This window comes from Carassius gibelio, chromosome B22 (genome assembly GCF_023724105.1).
Source record: "Carassius gibelio isolate Cgi1373 ecotype wild population from Czech Republic chromosome B22, carGib1.2-hapl.c, whole genome shotgun sequence".
Lineage (NCBI taxonomy): Eukaryota > Metazoa > Chordata > Actinopteri > Cypriniformes > Cyprinidae > Carassius > Carassius gibelio.
In genome coordinates this window covers 32226319-32244965 of record NC_068417.1, presented here as the reverse complement: position 1 = coordinate 32244965, position 18647 = coordinate 32226319, and the positions used below count along the sequence as shown (strand labels likewise).

The window sequence follows — 18647 nt, the reverse complement described above, 5'->3', positions numbered from 1 at the left end:
AAGAAGATTTTCAGGAATATTTGTGAAGGCTAAATATTTGTGAAACACCCATGCCTTTTTACCAAGATGTGTACTTTCTTTCTACAATGCTGGATCCACAATTTGGTCTGAACTGGATTGACTTGGACGTTACCAACAGTGATGCTTCATCACTAAAGAAGTTCAGAGAAGATTTAAAGAAGTTTTCCCCCCATTCCACTATATTTTAATTCCACTTTAACATTATAAATTATTAATAAATAATTATATATAAATAATACATTATTTTGTGATTTAGGCTAATTCTTTCTACACAAAACACATAAGGTAAAAAACATTCTGTAAAAATATATCCTTGGTATTTCAACACTGACTGTGTAAGGCCATGTCAAATGTTAAAACCATAGTGAAATTAAGTTTGATGCACTTAAAATCTATATAATTTCATAATTTGATTATGAGACTTTGGTCTGGATTTCATAGACGGGGTCACAAATATATTGCAAAATCTTTAAATTGCCATTTAATTCAATGTGATAGTTAAAAATGTAAAATGTTTTAAAAAATGTTTTTTTCTTAATGATGACTTGAGTAAAACTCACCCTAATGCTAATGCAATATTGTATTGTGCTGTTTTTTTTTTTTTAAAGATACCTTGATCTCAGCTGTAGAGAGTATGGCTGTGGCAGATGGTGAAGCTACTCAGCAGATGAATGCACTCAATGCAGACCAAACAATTCTCCACCACCACCAGCCAAATTGCAACGGCTAGTAGCCCGCTACAAAGCACACAAAAGCCAGCATAACCATACGGTGGAAGCCAGTATCTCTGACCAGATGAGTAAATACTTCAGTGACATTCAGGATCCGTGTAGTGACACAGCACTTGTCTTCTGGTCCAAAAACAAGGACAGATATCCCCAGCTGCATGCACTTGCAGTGAAACTTTTGTCAGTCCCCGCTTCCTCTGCCCCAGTAGAGAGAGTTTTTAGTCGGGGTGGATTGATCATGAGACCACATCGTGCTCTGTTGGGTAGCAGGATGGTCTCCTCACTTATTTTTTTGAAAATTATGCCCATCTGTAATCTTCACAACATCTAAAGTGCACATAATCCAAGACATTGTAAGGATATTAGCAGTCATTAGTTAAGCTTATGTTAAAGCTGTTACAGTTGAACATTTACAGGTATAGTGGTACAGTAATGTCACTTGCACTAGAAGTGTTATGTGGAATTACAGTATAGAGTGATACACTGATGTTTTGTGTACTAGAAATGTTTGTGGACACACATAGTCGTACAACAATGTTTTGTAGACAAGATCACTTAAGCTCAAGGTTAAAAGTTATGTAAAAATTGTTACAGTTGAACATACAGATATAGTGGTACACTAATGTTATGTGTACTAGAAATGTTATGTGGACTTACAATATAGAGTGGTACACTAATGTTATGTGTACTAGAAAGGTTATATGGATGTGTATAGTGGTACAACGATGTTATGTGAAAACAAGTGCTTAAAACTGACAAGTAACAATTCATAATTCTAATAAAATAACCTTTACACCACATACTATGTGGCCCTTTTACCCTTTATTGTTTCCACCAAACATTTTAAATACTCTTGAAGATTTCTTTAGGTCTTGTCTCAGACCCAATCTCTCTGGTCTCGGTCTTGACTCGGACTCGACCCTTTCTGAACTCGGTTTTGACTCGGACTCAACCCTCTCTGGACTCGATCTGGACTCGGACTCGAATGAGCTGGTCTCGACTACAACACTGCGAGACCGAGTCCAAGACCGAGTCCGAGTCTCGAGTACTCAACACTGTTATTATTATTATTATTCAGTGGCGGAATTGGCCTTCCATAGATACTATATAGCATATTGGAATATAAAATAGATAAATAAATACAAAATGTGCAACTTCTTTGTATTTCATTTTTTTTCTGTTCTTGTTGCTGAAGCTCAGCATGCTATGTTTCTAGTGAATCCAATCTTACTAGTGTAACACAGTTACTGCAGTGGAGTAAAAACAACACATTGATTTTTTTTTTAACAGCAACTTCAAAGGAGGCAAGAGAATGTTGTTGAAATGTTTTTTTGTTTTTGTTTGTTTTGATAGTCTGGTAGGCACAGAGCTGCGGCTTTGGTGATTGCTTGTTTGTTTCATTGCCACAAAGTCTAGTTCTGCCTCTTCACTCCAGTTTAAAAGCATTGTAGGCAGAGCTTTATGATCAATCAGGCTTCTCGGGTGTCTGTCATGTACAACACAGTCAAGTATCCACGAACTACAATAGTTTACTAGTCCCAAAAAACTTTGGAGCTGTTGGGCAGTTCGAGTGGACTTACTTTTTCTGATCATCTGGGCCCTATCTGTTGATATTGCTCTCAGACCCGGCATTATAATGTGTCCCAAATATGTCACTTTGGACCGAACCCATTGAACGTGCTTGTAGCCTTGTCCACCTCAGCCAAGTAAGACTGAAGTCGATGGTATGAGAGACAGAATGAACCAACACCAGTAGATGCGCGAAATAAACAAGCCTTGATATAGCTTAAAGTCTGCATAAATCTAATTGACTTAAGCTTACGAGCACACATTGCTAATCTTGATGTAAACAATTAAACATTGTTTGTCTTCGTAATCTTTATCGAAATCTGAACATTTCCTCTTTGTAATGCATAATTTTTCTGGTGACGTCAGTTTGACAGCATGTGCAGAACCTCCTTAACACTCCCCTCCAGCCGTTAGTTTGCTATGAGTGAGACGGAGACCAGGAGTGCAAATAAACCATGCCTGCTAATTAATATTCGGTTTAAACTGGAGATATGTCACTACTCTGAAATAAAGTCAGCAGCAACTTCCGTGTCACGTGGACTTTCAGATTTCAGACTTTTTTAGATGCAAATGAAACAATGACTGAATAAACAAAGATTAAAGCATAGGATTAAAACAACAAATCTTAAGTGTGCTAAACGAAGCATATTTTTACAGAAATGCGAACAATCTTTATCAGTATAAAAGATTGTAGCTTTTATTACGAGCCTTAAAATGCCTCATTACGAAGGAGTTATTCAGAACATTGCATGCACTATGATCAACATCTTAATTATGCAGTGCGAGTCTGCCAGATAAACAAGCACGAAATGCCCAGTGCTTTATTTTGAACGTGTGAGTATAAAGCTTTGCAGAGAATAAAATTAATGCCCAAGCGCCACAAGTGCATAGAACAAAAATGATACTTATAATGCTGTAGACTGATGAAGTGATGGAGGCGAGATGCCGAAAGAGACCGGCAGCCTTGATTCTGTCTGCTGGTCCGGAGAGACTTCATTCGTGCAGGTTCACGTGAGCGTACAGATAAAATATTTGCTGATTGAGACCAAAGTTCTTTCAGGTGTTGAGACCCAAGCAGCACTGACGCAACATCTCGGAAAGCACCGGCGTTGCTAAGACCGTTTTTTTTTTTTTGGTTGCTGCGGGTTGCTATTTCTGTCCGGGGTTTGAGGTGACCCCAATAGTGTCATATATAGCCCCTAGAATGTGAATTCTACCGAGAAACCCCTTTTGAAATGCGATTGGGCTATTTTTTAGTAGTAACTGGCTTTTATTTATTTTTTTTTTTAGAAAACCTGGCAACCCTGGAAAGCACACGGAACTTCACCAATGTTTCACATCCTCTGCCGAGAAAAGCTTGTATATCATCCAACATGAACGACCGCAGATAATCACCGCGACACGGAGCAAAGCCAACGATCCCGTGTGCATTTTAGAGGATCGTCAAACTCGCGATAGTTTGCAGGACGCAAACTTAACTATAGCAAGTAAATCAATAAAACGCAATAGCTTGAGCGAGGAACAATCGCGTCGGAATCTGCGTTTGTTGTCGCGTCGGCATGTTGTTGCGTTGGCATCTGCAAACTCAAACATGTGTAAGTACGATCTTTTATACCGAAGTATAAAGACGTGATTGGATAATGATGAAGGTAAATAGTGACGAAGTAACTGAGTCTTCCTGGCAGAACTTAGGCTAAAGCTTCCATTTTTAGATCCATATAGTCTATAGAATAGCTCAATAAATTCTTATTTCATTTCTTATTTCATTTCTTGTTTCATTTATAAAGAAGTGTTGTCTTGTGTGGCGTATTTTAAGATTAAACTTTGCCCAGATCCTGTGCTACCTAGGCTGTAGCGTATAAATTATCTTTCTGTTTGTATTATAGGTATAAACTAAATAAATTTGGACTCAGTTCAATTAAAGCAATTTGAATCTTTAGATTTGATTCTTCTCAAAATGAATGAGCTAATATTTCCTTACATTGTCCTGATCAAATATAAAGTAAATTATGTAAATTAGTTTGGTGGCATTTTCTTTTGTACCCTTCCAAATTCATTCTGCTACTTGTCATGAGTCCGGACTCGGTGGTCCTCCCTCTCACCAACAGAGGGCACCACTTCCATTCTCCCGGACTCATCACCTTCACCCACTACCACATTCATTTACACACCTGGTTCACTCGGTACACCTGTTTTGCATCCACTCACTGACTCAGACACACACAGCTGATTCCCATTTGTTCACCCACATATATTCTCCTCTCTCCCACCACTCGGCCTGCCTGGATTAATTGTACTTGCAAATGTTGATCTGTGTTTCTATAGTGTTTGTTCCTCGAGTTGTGTTTGGTTCCCTAGTGATCGTGTTTATGCCAGTTTTGTTTTGCCTTGTTGGCCTTTTTGTTTTTTTTATAATAAAGTGTCTCTTCCCTGCATTTGGACCCAGAATTTGCTCTTTCCACGGCGCTGTCTCTACCGCGCCGTGACAGAATCCAGGCAGCAAAGATGGGTCCAGCAGGGAGGATCCTTGATTTCCGCCAGGGAGTTCGGAGTATTGAGGATTATGCTTGGGACTTTGTGGGGTCGGCTCGGCAGTCAGCGACAGAGAAGACCTGTCTAATGGTCTTCTTCTGGGGAGGACTGGCCGAGCCCTTTAAATCTTCCATGCCATACTGGCACCCCGACGAGACGCTGGAGGACTATGTGAACCTGGCTCTGGAGTTGAGTGGCTCAGCTGTCAGGGTGGGGGTGCTGACCCAGGAAGTTCCCGGCGAGGAGGCGGGTGCCGTTCACGAGTCCCCAGTGGAGGCGGGGCTTGCCGTTCACGAGTCCCCCGAGGAGGAGGAGGCGGCGGGTGCCGGTCACGAGTCCCCCGAGGAGGAGGCGGCGGGTGCCGCTCACGAGTCCCCCGAGGAGGCGGCGGGGCTTGCCGCTCACGAGTCCCCCGAGGAGGCGGGGCTTGCCGCTCACGAGTCCCCCGAGGAGGAGGCGGCGGGTGCCGCTCACGAGTCCCTCGAGGAGGAGGCGGCGGGTGCCGTTCACGAGTCCCCAGTGGAGGCGGGGCTTGCCGTTCACGAGTCCCCCGAGGAGGAGGAGGCGGCGGGTGCCGGTCACGAGTCCCCCGAGGAGGAGGCGGCGGGTGCCGCTCACGAGTCCCCCGAGGAGGCGGCGGGTGCCGCTCACGAGTCCCCCGAGGAGGCGGCGGGTGCCGCTCACGAGTCCCCCGAGGAGGCGGCGGGGCTTGCCGCTCACGAGTCCCCCGAGGAGGAGGCGGCGGGTGCCGCTCACGAGTCCCTCGAGGAGGAGGCGGCGGGTGCCGTTCACGAGTTCCCAGTGGAGGCGGGGCTTGCCGTTCACGAGTCCCTCGAGGAGGAGACGGCGGGTGCCGCTCACGAGTCCCTCGAGGAGGAGGCGGCGGGTGCCGTTCACGAGTCCCCCGAGGAGGAGGAGGCGGCGGGTGCCGGTCACGAGTCCCCCGAGGAGGAGGTGGCGGGTGCCGGTCACGAGTCCCCCGAGGAGGAGGCGGGGCTTGCCATTCACGAGTCCCCCGAGGAGGCGGGGCTTGCCGCTCACGAGTCCCCCGAGGAGGAGGCGGCGGGTGCCGCTCACGAGTCCCTCGAGGAGGAGGCGGCGGGTGCCGTTCACGAGTCCCCAGTGGAGGCGGGGCTTGCCGTTCACGAGTCCCCCGAGGAGGAGGCGGCGGGTGCCGCTCACGAGTCCCTCGAGGAGGAGGCGGCGGGTGCCGTTCACGAGTCCCCAGTGGAGGCGGGGCTTGCCGTTCACGAGTCCCCCGAGGAGGAGGCGGCGGGTGCCGCTCACGAGTCCCTCGAGGAGGAGGCGGCGGGTGCCGTTCACGAGTCCCCAGTGGAGGCGGGGCTTGCCGTTCACGAGTCCCCCGAGGAGGAGGAGGAGGCGGCGGGTGCCGGTCACGAGTCCCCCGAGGAGGCGGCGGGGCTTGCCGCTCACGAGTCCCCCGAGGAGGCGGGGCTTGCCGCTCACGAGTCCCCCGAGGAGGCGGCGGGGCTTGCCGCTCACGAGTCCCCCGAGGAGGCGGCGGGGCTTGCCATTTACGAGTCCCCCGAGGAGGCGGGGCTTGCCGCTCACGAGTCCCCCGAGGAGGCGGCGGGGCTTGCCGCTCACGAGTCCCCCGAGGAGGCGGCGGGGCTTGCCATTTACGAGTCCCCAGAGGAGGCGGGGCTTGCCGTTCACGAGTCCCCCGAGGAGGAGGCGGCGGGTGCCGCTCACGAGTCCCTCGAGGAGGAGGCGGCGGGTGCCGTTCACGAGTTCCCAGTGGAGGCGGGGCTTGCCGTTCACGAGTCCTCCGAGGAGGAGGCGGCGGGTGCCGCTCACGAGTCCCTCGAGGAGGAGGCGGCGGGTGCCGCTCACGAGTCCCTCGAGGAGGAGGCGGGGCTTGCCGCTCACGAGTCCCCCGAGGAGGCGGGGCTTGCCATTCACGAGTCCCCAGAGGAGGCAGGGCTTGGTTTCCTAGTGATCGTGTTTATGCCAGTTTTGTTTTGCCTTGTTGGCCTTTTTGTTCTTTTTATAATAAAGTGTCTCTTCACCTGCATTTGGACCCAGAATTTGCTCTTTCCACGGCGCTGTCTCTACCGCGCCGTGACACTACTTCCATCATACATTATCATCATTAAAATGAAGAGGTCCTTTTCTAGAGACAGCCATGCATGCCCATGCCATGACTCCATCAAGCTTTGCAGATGAGGTTGTATGCTTAGGATAATTTTTTTTCCACACTTTTGCTTTCCAGTCAGTTAGATAAAGGTTAATCTTTGTCCCATCGGTACATCAACCCGGTTCCAAAACTCTACTAGCTCACATTTATGAAGAATCTTGACTTCCTATTTTTGGTGCTGATCAGAGGCTTGCATCTTGCTATGTAGCCTTCGTAATTCTGTCTCAAATTCTCCTGCGGACTGTAGATTGACAGAGCATCACCCCAGGTTTCTGGAGGTTGTTGGTGATTTTACAGACATGTCAACTCGGTTCCAAAACTCTACTGGCTCACATTTATGAAGAATCTTGACTTTCTATTTTTGTATATAGCATTTGCAGAAGTGAAAGAGAAGACTGTCCAGAAAATATAAGCTGAATAAGCATGACCTCATTTGGAAATAATACAATTTACAAATTGAATAATAATAATAATAATACAATTTATTAGGCACCTTTCAAGACTCCATGACACCTTAAAATATGAGCAGGATATTGATTAATTGACTGCGATACAACCTAATGAAATTTTAAAAAGTTTTATTAAGAATGAAATACAGAAATAAGTTGTGATAAGGATTATGTAACCTGTGTTATAACATTTCACAGTTACAAATGCAGATATGTAATTTTTTATGCAATTAAACAAAAGCCTAATATGAGAAGATGATTTTAGGTGTATGCATCAGTGGGTCAATAAATGTTCACAAGGTGTTTAAGCCATAGTAAGCCCTTTTGTGCAGTCTGATGGGATGTACAACCACATGCCCTAAGTGCTGTTATTCCTTAAGATGTACATAGTTGTTTTTCTGAAATAAGTAATATATATATATATATATATATATATATATATATATATAATACATGGAAGAAATTAAGCTACAGATGTTGCACAAGAAGGACACAATTATGAAGAAGATTTTGATGAAATAGTTCAAGTAGACTCCTTTCAGGAACAATTAAGCCATTTTACTGAAACAATAAAGAGACATTTTGGAGAATCATGCACAGTGCTTCCAACAAGGTGAAAAGTTTGATTGAATTGTTCAATGAATGATGTTCTCGTAACAAGATTCTGGAGGAGCGCGTCAGATACTTACCCTAATCAACACAGGTGGACCACAATCTAGTAATCAATCCCACAGTATAAATATCGCTGACTTTCCTCTATCCATTGACGGTTAATCAGCATCCCTCCTCCACCCCATCTCCTCACTTCAAATTCACTTTATAATAAGATGGGGAAGGGGGGGTTACTCTAGGTTCGGGCCATTCCAGAGCTCGGAGCCCTTCCCCGGACAGCACGCCAAATACCTCAGCTAATTATATGTAAGCGTGAACTCGTGAACTTGTGAACTCGTGAAGACCTCAGGAACTGCATCTCCGACTTGTATATGGGCAGATTTGCATGCCTATCTTACACTTCTGCTCAAAAATGATCTATTTGGACAGTGTTTTGAACATGTGATTTCAGATGATCAATTTGAATGATACTGTGTGACAAAATTTGGTTTGATTGAACCAACTGAGTATGTGTTAGGATTTAACACAATTGGAAAAAATGAAACATTTCAGTAATAAACAAATTCTACAGAGGAGAGACATTTTAAAGGGTTTCACTGAAGGATTGCATTTTAAAAGGCACAAATGTTTCAGTCACAACACTGAAGAATTGTTGAAGTTACAGTTGTACATTGATGAGTGTGAAATCACAAACTGTCTTGTTTCAAAAAACAAAAACAAAATACTAATCCACAAAATCAGCCCATTTACTGGCTGGCTTCAGCAAATGCTTCAGTCATGGTTTAATTTAGCAGTGCTCGTGTCACCATGATGAAATGTTTAAAAAATCTGATGAGAACCTCTGTACTCTGAACCTCTTTTGGAAAAACCCAACACTCTCTATAGGGGGTTACTGGACTTTCCCCCTTTTATGCAGATACTGTATCTCATTTTGAGGGGACACAATCTTTCCCACCTGATTTGATCCACAACGTTTTGGAGGGAGTGATCCCACAATTGTTCAAACTTATCTTACATAAGCTACAGCTTTGTCAGTCTTCAGTAGTTCAACAAACAAATGCAGGAATTCTCCTTTGGACAAAATGACAAAAGTCAAAGCCTGTGTTGTTGAGGCCAACAGTGTTTCAAAGCAGTGCAACTCCAGGGAAAGCTGTTGAATAGCTCATACTCTTCAGACTTTTAACTTTCCTCATGAGATTAATGTTCAATGGTGTCTTTGTCTGTTACTCTGCTCATTCAGTGTGTGACATCATGTTTGCGACAGGCATAAGAAAGAGCTGCTTGAGTCAGCTCAGACGTCTGATTACAGACTTCCTCTCAAGTTTTCAGAGACTTTATACAGGAAGTTTCATACCAAAAAGTTAGTTTTTGGTCCATTATCCTCACTTAATTGAACATTTCGGACCATTAAGGGCACATTGGTGTCTAAGATATGAAACCAAACATCTCTAGTTCAAAATACTTTAGTCTGTGGTCAACAACTACCAAAATAGAATGAAAACCCTGGCAAAACGGTACCAAAATGCACTCCTAATCTTGAAGCAACCCCAGGCTCTGTGACAGAAATTCCTCTATGCAGACTGCCAGTTATGGCAGAAAACATTGGTCCTGAACTTGAATCAGCATGGAAAGCTAAATGTCTGGAACATACTGGGGAGTCCCAATGTTTTTTTTTAAAAAAAAGCTTATCAACATGAGTGGAAACATCTGAGAGGATTTTCCTGAGTAACACATTTTCCAAGCATTGTCATGCCTATAGTGTAAAATCAACTGCAAATCAAATTATGGTTTTAGATTTAATCGACTGCAAATCAAAACTTTCTGCCTTTGCCAGTACATGTAAATTTGACCAGCCCTCAATAAGGCCAATTTCCTTTATTTTCCTTTCCTCCGATTTTAAAGGCTGCACTGGAGAGAAGAGACCCTGTTCTCAAATGTCCCAAAAAGTCTAATCCGAGAACAATTCTAATTGTCTTGCTGAAAATCTCCGTGTCAGAACCATGTAAGTGAGTAGACCTTAAATTATTTAAATATTAAAACATTTAATGGAATTCTGGCAAATTCTGGGATTATCCCCTGAAAAAGAAGGTAAGTATACATTTTTGTTGTATTTCCAGGGATCCATCCCATCAACAGTATATTGAATCATTGTCTGCTTTGATAAAAAAAAAAAAAAAAAAAAAAAAAACATTTCCCTGCCTAAAAGAAAACTTCGGATTGGGTTTTGTAAGTTTTTAAGTAGTATGTTTTCACTTTTAATTTGTCTGATATCCACTGTACTTTTTCTTCTTTAATTCACATTATGCAAGCCACAAAACAAGTACTTTCATTTTTACTTTTTGTCAGAATGAACTGATTAAGTTCTAGAAAAATAAGTTCAAAAAGGAGAGAATTCCCCTTATCCACAATGCGAAAGTGAAACTAATGAAAGCAAAGTTTGGAGTTTTAGGCTCCAGAATTATTTTGTTCCAAACATTATGGTGCCCTCAAATTTACTGTTTAACTGTTTCTTGTCATTGGGCATTTATTATCCTGATACCTACTGAAAGGCCATATGTACCTGCATGTTTATTTATTCTTTATTGTATAGTGTGAAAATCTGGAAGGCCATCTTTTTGCCAATTATTTCATTTATTGTGGAATGCACTGGGTGATGTAGAAAATGGGATGAATATCATGGAGTATGTTACTACTATGGTCGAGGAAGCACAGAACAAGAGACATCATCAAATAATTTCCATGTCTGAAAATGCAGAGACTAGAGGTTTTTTTTTTTTTTACAGTTGTGGAAACTGTGATCTCATGCTTTTAATGGTAACTTGCTATTGCTAGCCTCTCCAGTAGCACTGTAAAAAAGATTTTTAAATGAAACCACTGGTCCTTGGTGAATCATAAAATGAAAGTAAATGGGTGCCGCACTTTTGAGATTCAAAAAACATATGCAGACAAAACAAAATTAATACCTATGGCTAATTGCATTTTTTTATTATTATTCTTAAGAGTCTTAAGAATGAAAAGATTGGGCTATGAAAGAAACTGAACATATATATTTAAAGATTGACTTTTCATAGATTCTCAACATTGGAGGTCCTGGGATATGTCATTATGAAATCAGAAACTCGAGCTGCAGACTGTCATGAACACTTGCAGGACCGATCTATGCACAGATCTATAATTTCTCATCACAAGAACCTCATTGCATCATCAGGAGCCATGAGTAACAATTTTGTTTCCTTTGTTTCTTTGAATCTCAAACTGATGATGCCCACTGACTTACATTATATGAATCGCCAAGGACCACGGTTTCAGCTGAAAATCTTCTTTACTTTTTTACATATTTAAAATGTTTTTCTATATTTTCTAAGAAAAGCATTTATCTGAAATGGAAATATTTTGTAACATTATAAATTACTTTATTACTACTTCTAATCAATTTAAAGCATCCTTGCTAAATAAAATTATTAATATATATATATATATATATATATATATATATATATATATATATATATATATATATATATGGTTATAGTGTATAGTGTACAATATAAGTGTATAATGCTGATCTTTGGATGTTTTTATTCATCAAAGAATCCTGAATAACAACAACAATAAGAAGAAAAAATAATGTTTCTTGAACAGTAAATCATATTAGAATGTGAACAGATCATGTGACACTGAAGAGTGATGATGCTGAAAATGTGGCTTTTATTTCAGGAATAAATTACTTTTTGAAATGTATTCAAATGGAAAACAGTTATTTCAATTAGTAAAAATATTTCACATTTGTACTGTTTTTGCACTTTAGATCAAATAAATGCATGATTGGTGAGCAGAAGAGGATTCTTTAAAAACCTAATCCTCAAAAACGTTGTTTCACAGTCTTTGGTCTGTTCTGATGGATCTACAGTTCAGCCTCGAGACAGGATACATGGGGAACAACAGGGGCACAGAACTGCTCCATCCGTCCCCCTTGGAAGCGTCACAGCATTGTTGAGCAATGAGGCACATGTGGGACCATTTAAAGAGGCATAGCAGAGCCAGCAAATGAGCTCCAGAGGATGCGTGTCGGCTGAAATTACTGTTATTTTCTCTTCTTTTCTACAAAACTCAGTTGATGTGGAGGGAAATCTTGTGCTGTATGTTTTCTCGTGCTCACACAAAACAAAAAGGGGGATTTCGAGACACGAGGACAGATGTAAGCAGATCAACAAGGTGAGTCTGAATCCAGCAACATTTGCAGCTGTTTTATGAAGAAGTTAAATCCCTGTTTTGAATGTCATATACGTTCTAAGTGTGTTTTCTGTCCTAAATGTCATGTATTAAAATAAACATCATTTTGCAAATAGCTGAATGCTATATTTTATAATAAATAGTGCTCTTTAACCACTAATAGTTTAACCACTAATTTGTTGTTTTGGACAAGACAAGACCAGCGTCCATGAACTGCAACCATTTCATTGTGTTCTTAAGACAGAGGCAGTCAGTTAAAGAGATCGCCTAAAAATGAAAACTATACAAAAACACCCACTGTTTCATCATTCCAGATCTGTAATGTGATCTGTTATGACTTGCGTCACAAGTTCTTCTGAGGCCTGCAGGAGCATAGCCATCAATTCAGAAGTGAGGGGACGGAATGTTAAATGTAATGCAAGCTAGACAAGTCCTCTTCTCAAGTCTGTAATCTATCATCTAGCTTCCCCTTTAATGGTCTCATACAGTTGAGTGAACCTGTATGGGAGGTAAACTGGAAAACGGCAACAACATTCAATTCTGCAGCATAGTAATTTATCATGGTTTTACTTCTTGTGACCAGCGTCTTACTTATAGGCCTTACTAATTATAACAACTTTTCTCACTAGATGTTTAGTTTTCTAATTAATGTTAAAAGAAGTAAAATGTTGATTTAGTAAGAGCCCGGTTTAAGATAAATATCAGTGTCTTATATAAATTAGGTGTGTATTATATACACATATTAAAGTTCTTAAAGGGATAGTTCACCCAAAAATTAAAATAGCCATTTACTCAACATCGTTTCATTCCAAACCTGTATGAATTTCTTTCTAGTGTGGAACATAATAAAGAAGATCATTTGAGAAATTCAAGACATTGTCCATACAGTAGAAATAATGGGTAGAAGCTAAATGCTTTTTTGTTCCACAGAAGAAAGTAAGTCATACAGGTTTATAATCACACAAAGGTGAGGAAAGATGACAGAATCTATTTGAAGTAGGTCTACTTTTTTTTATTTATTTTTTCATTCTAGCTCAAAATCATTGATTTACTGTCAAGTGTATTTCTATCTGACAAAAATACAATCCAGTGGATGTGTTTTTGTCTACGCCCATGTCTGAGGCCATGAGAGCTCTGGGAATTCTCAGCTTTTGAAAATGAATGTCTCTTTGTTTTAGTTTAATAGTTTAATAGTTTGTTGTACTTCCACAGAGCTGAAGAGGATTGCTGGCAGACAGACTATACTGCTTTGAGAGTTTGAAGATAAGTCTGGGAACAAACGTCTGATTGTACAAACAGTAATCTGGTGCTGTTCTCATGGAAATCTACAAAACAATCTCATCTGGAAACCTCAGCAGGTATCTTTTATTTATTTATTTTTAAATATAGGCTAACTCATGTACACTTTACATCTTGTACATATATTTTCAGAGGATGAGCATTTATATTCTGGCAAAAGGAAAATAAATATCCAGAGTAGCCAAACTTTTAGATTAGAAATTAGAATACAGTGCTTTTGTATAATACTGGAAATAATTTCAAATAATGTTTGATGGACCAAAGTTAATGACTGTAGAAGCAATTAATGTCATGTTTATTTATATAGTGATTTATACAATGCTGATTGTTTAAATAAAAAACAGAATATGACTGAATCCTGAATATGAAAGTGAACCAGTGTCAGTCTGGTATGTGCTGAACATTGTTATGAACACTAGATGACACACTGTGTCAAAAGATAAGCCTGAGATAAACCTGGCTCATTTCTCTGGCCTAAATAAACAAACATGTTGTGATTTATGATTCCAGACTGCTTCACAACTCAGATTTGTGGACTGATATTATTATTTTTACATATTTCAGATATTTCAAAAAATATTCTTTGTTTACTGTACATGAATCGTTTTCAAATAATCTGATGATCTTGTTGTCCTTAATACAAAACATGTTTAGTTAATGTTGATTCTTTAACAATGTTTGATTCTTTAATTTAATCTATTATTTGCTGAACCTATATAAATGAGTAAAATAATTGTAAAAAGAATTTTAATGTCATACAAATCAAAAATGTGATCAGCCTGAGTAAATATCATTATAGGGTTGTGACTGCACAAGTGTTGTAGTAGTAGGAGTGAACATACTGGGAAACTACACACAATGGCATGAAATTTGAAAGAATAACAACTAGAGGTCTAGGAAACATCAGTCAATAAAGCATTTATTTTTTTTTTTTTAAACAATGGCACTTACATTTTTTTTTTACTAAAATAGAAATTAAAAGGGATTGTGGATGCTGTCACTATATGTATGAATGTATATATATATATATATATATATATATGTATGAATGTATATATATATATATATATATATATATATATATATATATATATATTAGGGCCGGGACTTTAACGCGTTAATTGAAATTAATTAATTACACAAAAAATAACGCGTTAACTAGGATTAATTAATTACAGAAAAAAAATTCCCGCATTTTTAATAACGTATTTTTGCACCGCGGAACGTTTCTCACTGGATGAGTTTCGGCGGACCGATTATACTGGAGCACCAACTAGCGTTCGCATATCACCGCAGCACATGATCGAACCTCAAGTATCACCTCAACGCAAAACATATAGCAGCTAGCGTGGACTTTACACTTTATGTTGAACTATGTATTATTTTGTTGGTGCAACAGTTTATGTTGAACTCTTTATTGTTTTGGCCAAGGTTATTGAGAGTTGGACTTAGTATGTTATGGCCTCTGAAGCAACAGAGAGATGTTTTCTAATAGTCAGTGTTTCCAATGTTCTGAATGTAATTGACAGTTTTGTGTTTTACTTAAAAAACACTTTACAGAAGGTTCCAGCACCTATAAGCTTCCTGAAATTCTGAAATGTACTATTTCTAAATTGTTTCTAAATATGCTATTGCTACACTTCATGGCAAAAATTGCACTGGTCTGCTAGACTTGGTTGAACAAAAATAAACAATATTTTGTTGCTTAAGCTTATGTATTCAGTCATTATTCAATGGTATACTATAAATCCATGTGAAACAAATTACTTCTCACTGTTCTCAGGTCAAATATTTATATGCGATTAAAATGCGATTAATTTTGATTAATTAATTACAAAGCCTCTAATTAATTAGATTATTTTTTTTAATCGAGTCCCGGCCCTAATATATATATATATATATCTCATTACATTTTAACTAAACTAAACTGTTAATTTCAGAGATATTATGCAGATATTATGCATTTATTTGAGTGGATGTTTCTGTTGATGCAGCTCAGTCTGAAAAAAATTTATCATTTGTTTCTTTTTACACAGATGGATTATTTATTTTTTTCTGCTTGTTTTTGTAATAGTAAATGAAGGTGAGTACTAAAATGAACAATTATTTGTAGAGCATACTGTACTTTATTTATCATAACTTCTGTCTTTTTTCAGTGTCTCTGCAGGAGTCTGTTGAGGGTTTTATTGGAGGTTCTGCTGTTTTACCTTGTTCTTCTAAAGAACCACCGCTCACAGTTCAAGACATAGATCTAGTGCGCTGGAGACACAATTACGACCAGAATGTGTATGAGATTATTAATGGTCAAGACTCTGTGGAAGGACAGGATCCAGTGTACAGGAACAGAGTCGAAAGCTTCCCCGAGGAGTATCTGAGAGAAAACTTCTCCATCAAACTCAACAACCTTCAACACACTGATGCAGGAGAATACACGTGCTACATCTTCATGAAGGAACAAGTATCCAGGATTGTTGAGCTTTCGATTAAAGGTGTGTAAAAGTGTATAGTTGACAAACACATTTATATTTCAGTCTTTATTCTTTTGTATATCACATTCTCTTGTTTTTCCTCCAACTTTTGTCAATATTTTGTCTTCCAGAAAGATCAGAAAGACAACTCCCCAGTGAAGGAACAAACCCAAAACCGGAGATGATTGTAATGTTCATTTCTATTCTGTGCACAGGCATTATATTTTCATTGACTGTAAGTTCATTCATCAATCATAATTAACATGTACTTCATATTGTAATTAAGTGACAGCTTCTAATTAAATACTGTAACATTGTTTTACAGAACTCTGTCACAGCGGGGTTTTAAGGAGTTTTAGTCATCGCTCACTTCGACTCTACGTCATCTACACAGGTCTATTGAAACATCTGTATATCATCTGTAGATATGAATTAGTTGTTGTTCATATCTTCATTAATCTGTGAAGCCCATCTAAACCTCTGCCCAGCGGTGCAAATACCAGCATGCACTAAACATGTCGGTGTCTGTTCTAGATGAGCTGCTTGATGGAGGCAGACATCAATGATCTCTGGTGCTCGTGTTACAGTGATGAGAGAACTATTTTACTATTTTACCAACACTAAATTACAATTTAAGTATACGAAAGGCTGTGAAAATGTTTTATTGTGAACCAATCCCAGGCCTCATGTGACGTGCTGTAAAAAATACAACTTGTATGTTTCATTACAATCACTAGGACACATTTCTTAATACGTAAGACACTTTTTCAAAACCCTCCACCATTTCTCCTTATAAACAATTTCAGTTTGGCACAGCAGTTAATTTGACTCAAATGCACTAAAACTATGAAAACACTACATACTTTGTCCCAAATCAAATCATTCATGAGTTCATTATAAATGGCCTGTCCAGAAACCAATGGTAGTAGTCATGTATAGATAAACAGAAAATACTGTAATGTGCACTTATTCATTTAGCAGATGCTTTTATCTGAAAAACAACAAACGATTCATCATTAAGAGGCAAATAGACTCAAGAAGTGTGCATAATACAAAGTTTCAGACATTGTTTAGAATAGTACAAGATAAAAAAACAAAAAAAAAACGGGAAGCATTGACGAGTTTGTGCTCATGGGTGAAATAATTTTCAGCAGTATTTTGAATATTGTCTGGAATAAGGCATTATGAATGGGGTTGTGAAGATTCCACCAGCCAGGAACAGTGAATGTAAATGTTCTGGAAAGTGATTAGTGCCTCTCTGTGATGGTACCATGAGGCGTCCTTCACTTCAGATATTAGGTTTCAGCAGGGGATATTGTCTTGTAAGAGTGAGTAGAAGTAGAAGAGTGCACACTCAGAGGCTGATCTGTATACAAGCATTAAAATTGTGAACCTTGTGAGTTAAAACTAGTAGACAGTGTATAGAGATAAAGAGAGGTGTGACATGGGCTCTTCTGGGTTCACTGAACTGAGATATCCTGCTAGACCTTTTAATATAATCTTTTCTCTTTACCATTATATATTAACTCTATATTCAGCTACTTTTATATGACTTATCTTTGTATAGTTTCTTAATATTCATAATAAACATGATGGAGTCATTGCTGTTGTCATGAGTCTCATGAACCTCAGGCTGAATCTTGATTTCCGTCTGCAATGTTCAGGAATCATCACATGCATTGTTTATCAGTATTATCTCATCAATCTTTGCTCGGTTATCTTTTGTTTTTTAATAAATGTGTATATGAGAGAGAAGCGGTGTCCAATACCCAGTTTTATTGTTGTTTTCATGGTGGTACTCATTTTATAAAATGTATATGTAATTTTATATTTAGTGGTTTTAGCAGAGTGGGTGTGAACTTTTCAAGCACACCTGTGGAGGGAGTTCTCATGTAAGCTTTATGTAAATGTTTTGCACTCACAGAACAAATGTTGAGACCATCTCTTTATTTGGGTCACAATCACTGTGAAGTGATAACACGTCTGTTCTGTGTACCTCTCTGATAAAGAGAGACAAAGCTGGGCTTTGTCTAATGTGATTTAAAATGTGTTTAAAGTTTTAAATGTTTAAATGTTAAATGTTTTTATGCTTTAATACATTTTTGATTTACGATTGTTTTTCAATCTGTAACCATTGCATTAATATTTTAATTTTGTGCAATATTTTTTTTTTTGTTTCACGCAATCATTTGTTTCTTTGTTTGTTGTGAGATTTGATGGATCCTGTTTAATGTGGGACAAATTGAGAAAATATGTAACACTGTAACCAAAATATATGTTCGTTGGGATTGTTTGGATATGAAGAGGCCTGTCTTATAGATAAAATTGTCTCTTTATGTCTCCAAGTTGTCTTTTTTGGTATTACACCTTGACTTTTAACATATTATTAGTATAAAGGTGTGTACAAATATAAATTTATACAGTGCACTGTATTCATACATTGAAATACCCCATATCAATCAGACTTGCACATAATGTATCAGTGTTTGTGTTGAGTCTTCAGGTTGTTTGAGACTCATAAGAGGCGTCTGTAGATCTGTATCTTCAGGTCGTTGAGGGTGTGTCTTACTTCCATCAG

The 18647-nt window shown here is 39.3% G+C and overlaps 1 protein-coding gene across 1 annotated transcript; it reads left to right on the top strand.

The window, feature by feature from the left end:
- Window positions 1-12083: 12083 nt before the first annotated feature.
- On the top strand, window positions 12084-18414 carry LOC127988266 (CD276 antigen homolog). The gene is made up of 6 exons (XM_052590924.1): window positions 12084-12284; window positions 13515-13660; window positions 15638-15684; window positions 15758-16090; window positions 16201-16304; window positions 16395-18414. Exons 2-6 carry the CDS (start codon window positions 13620-13622, stop codon window positions 16416-16418), a joined length of 549 nt encoding a protein of 182 aa, XP_052446884.1. The 5' UTR covers window positions 12084-12284; window positions 13515-13619; the 3' UTR covers window positions 16419-18414.
- Window positions 18415-18647: the final 233 nt, after the last annotated feature.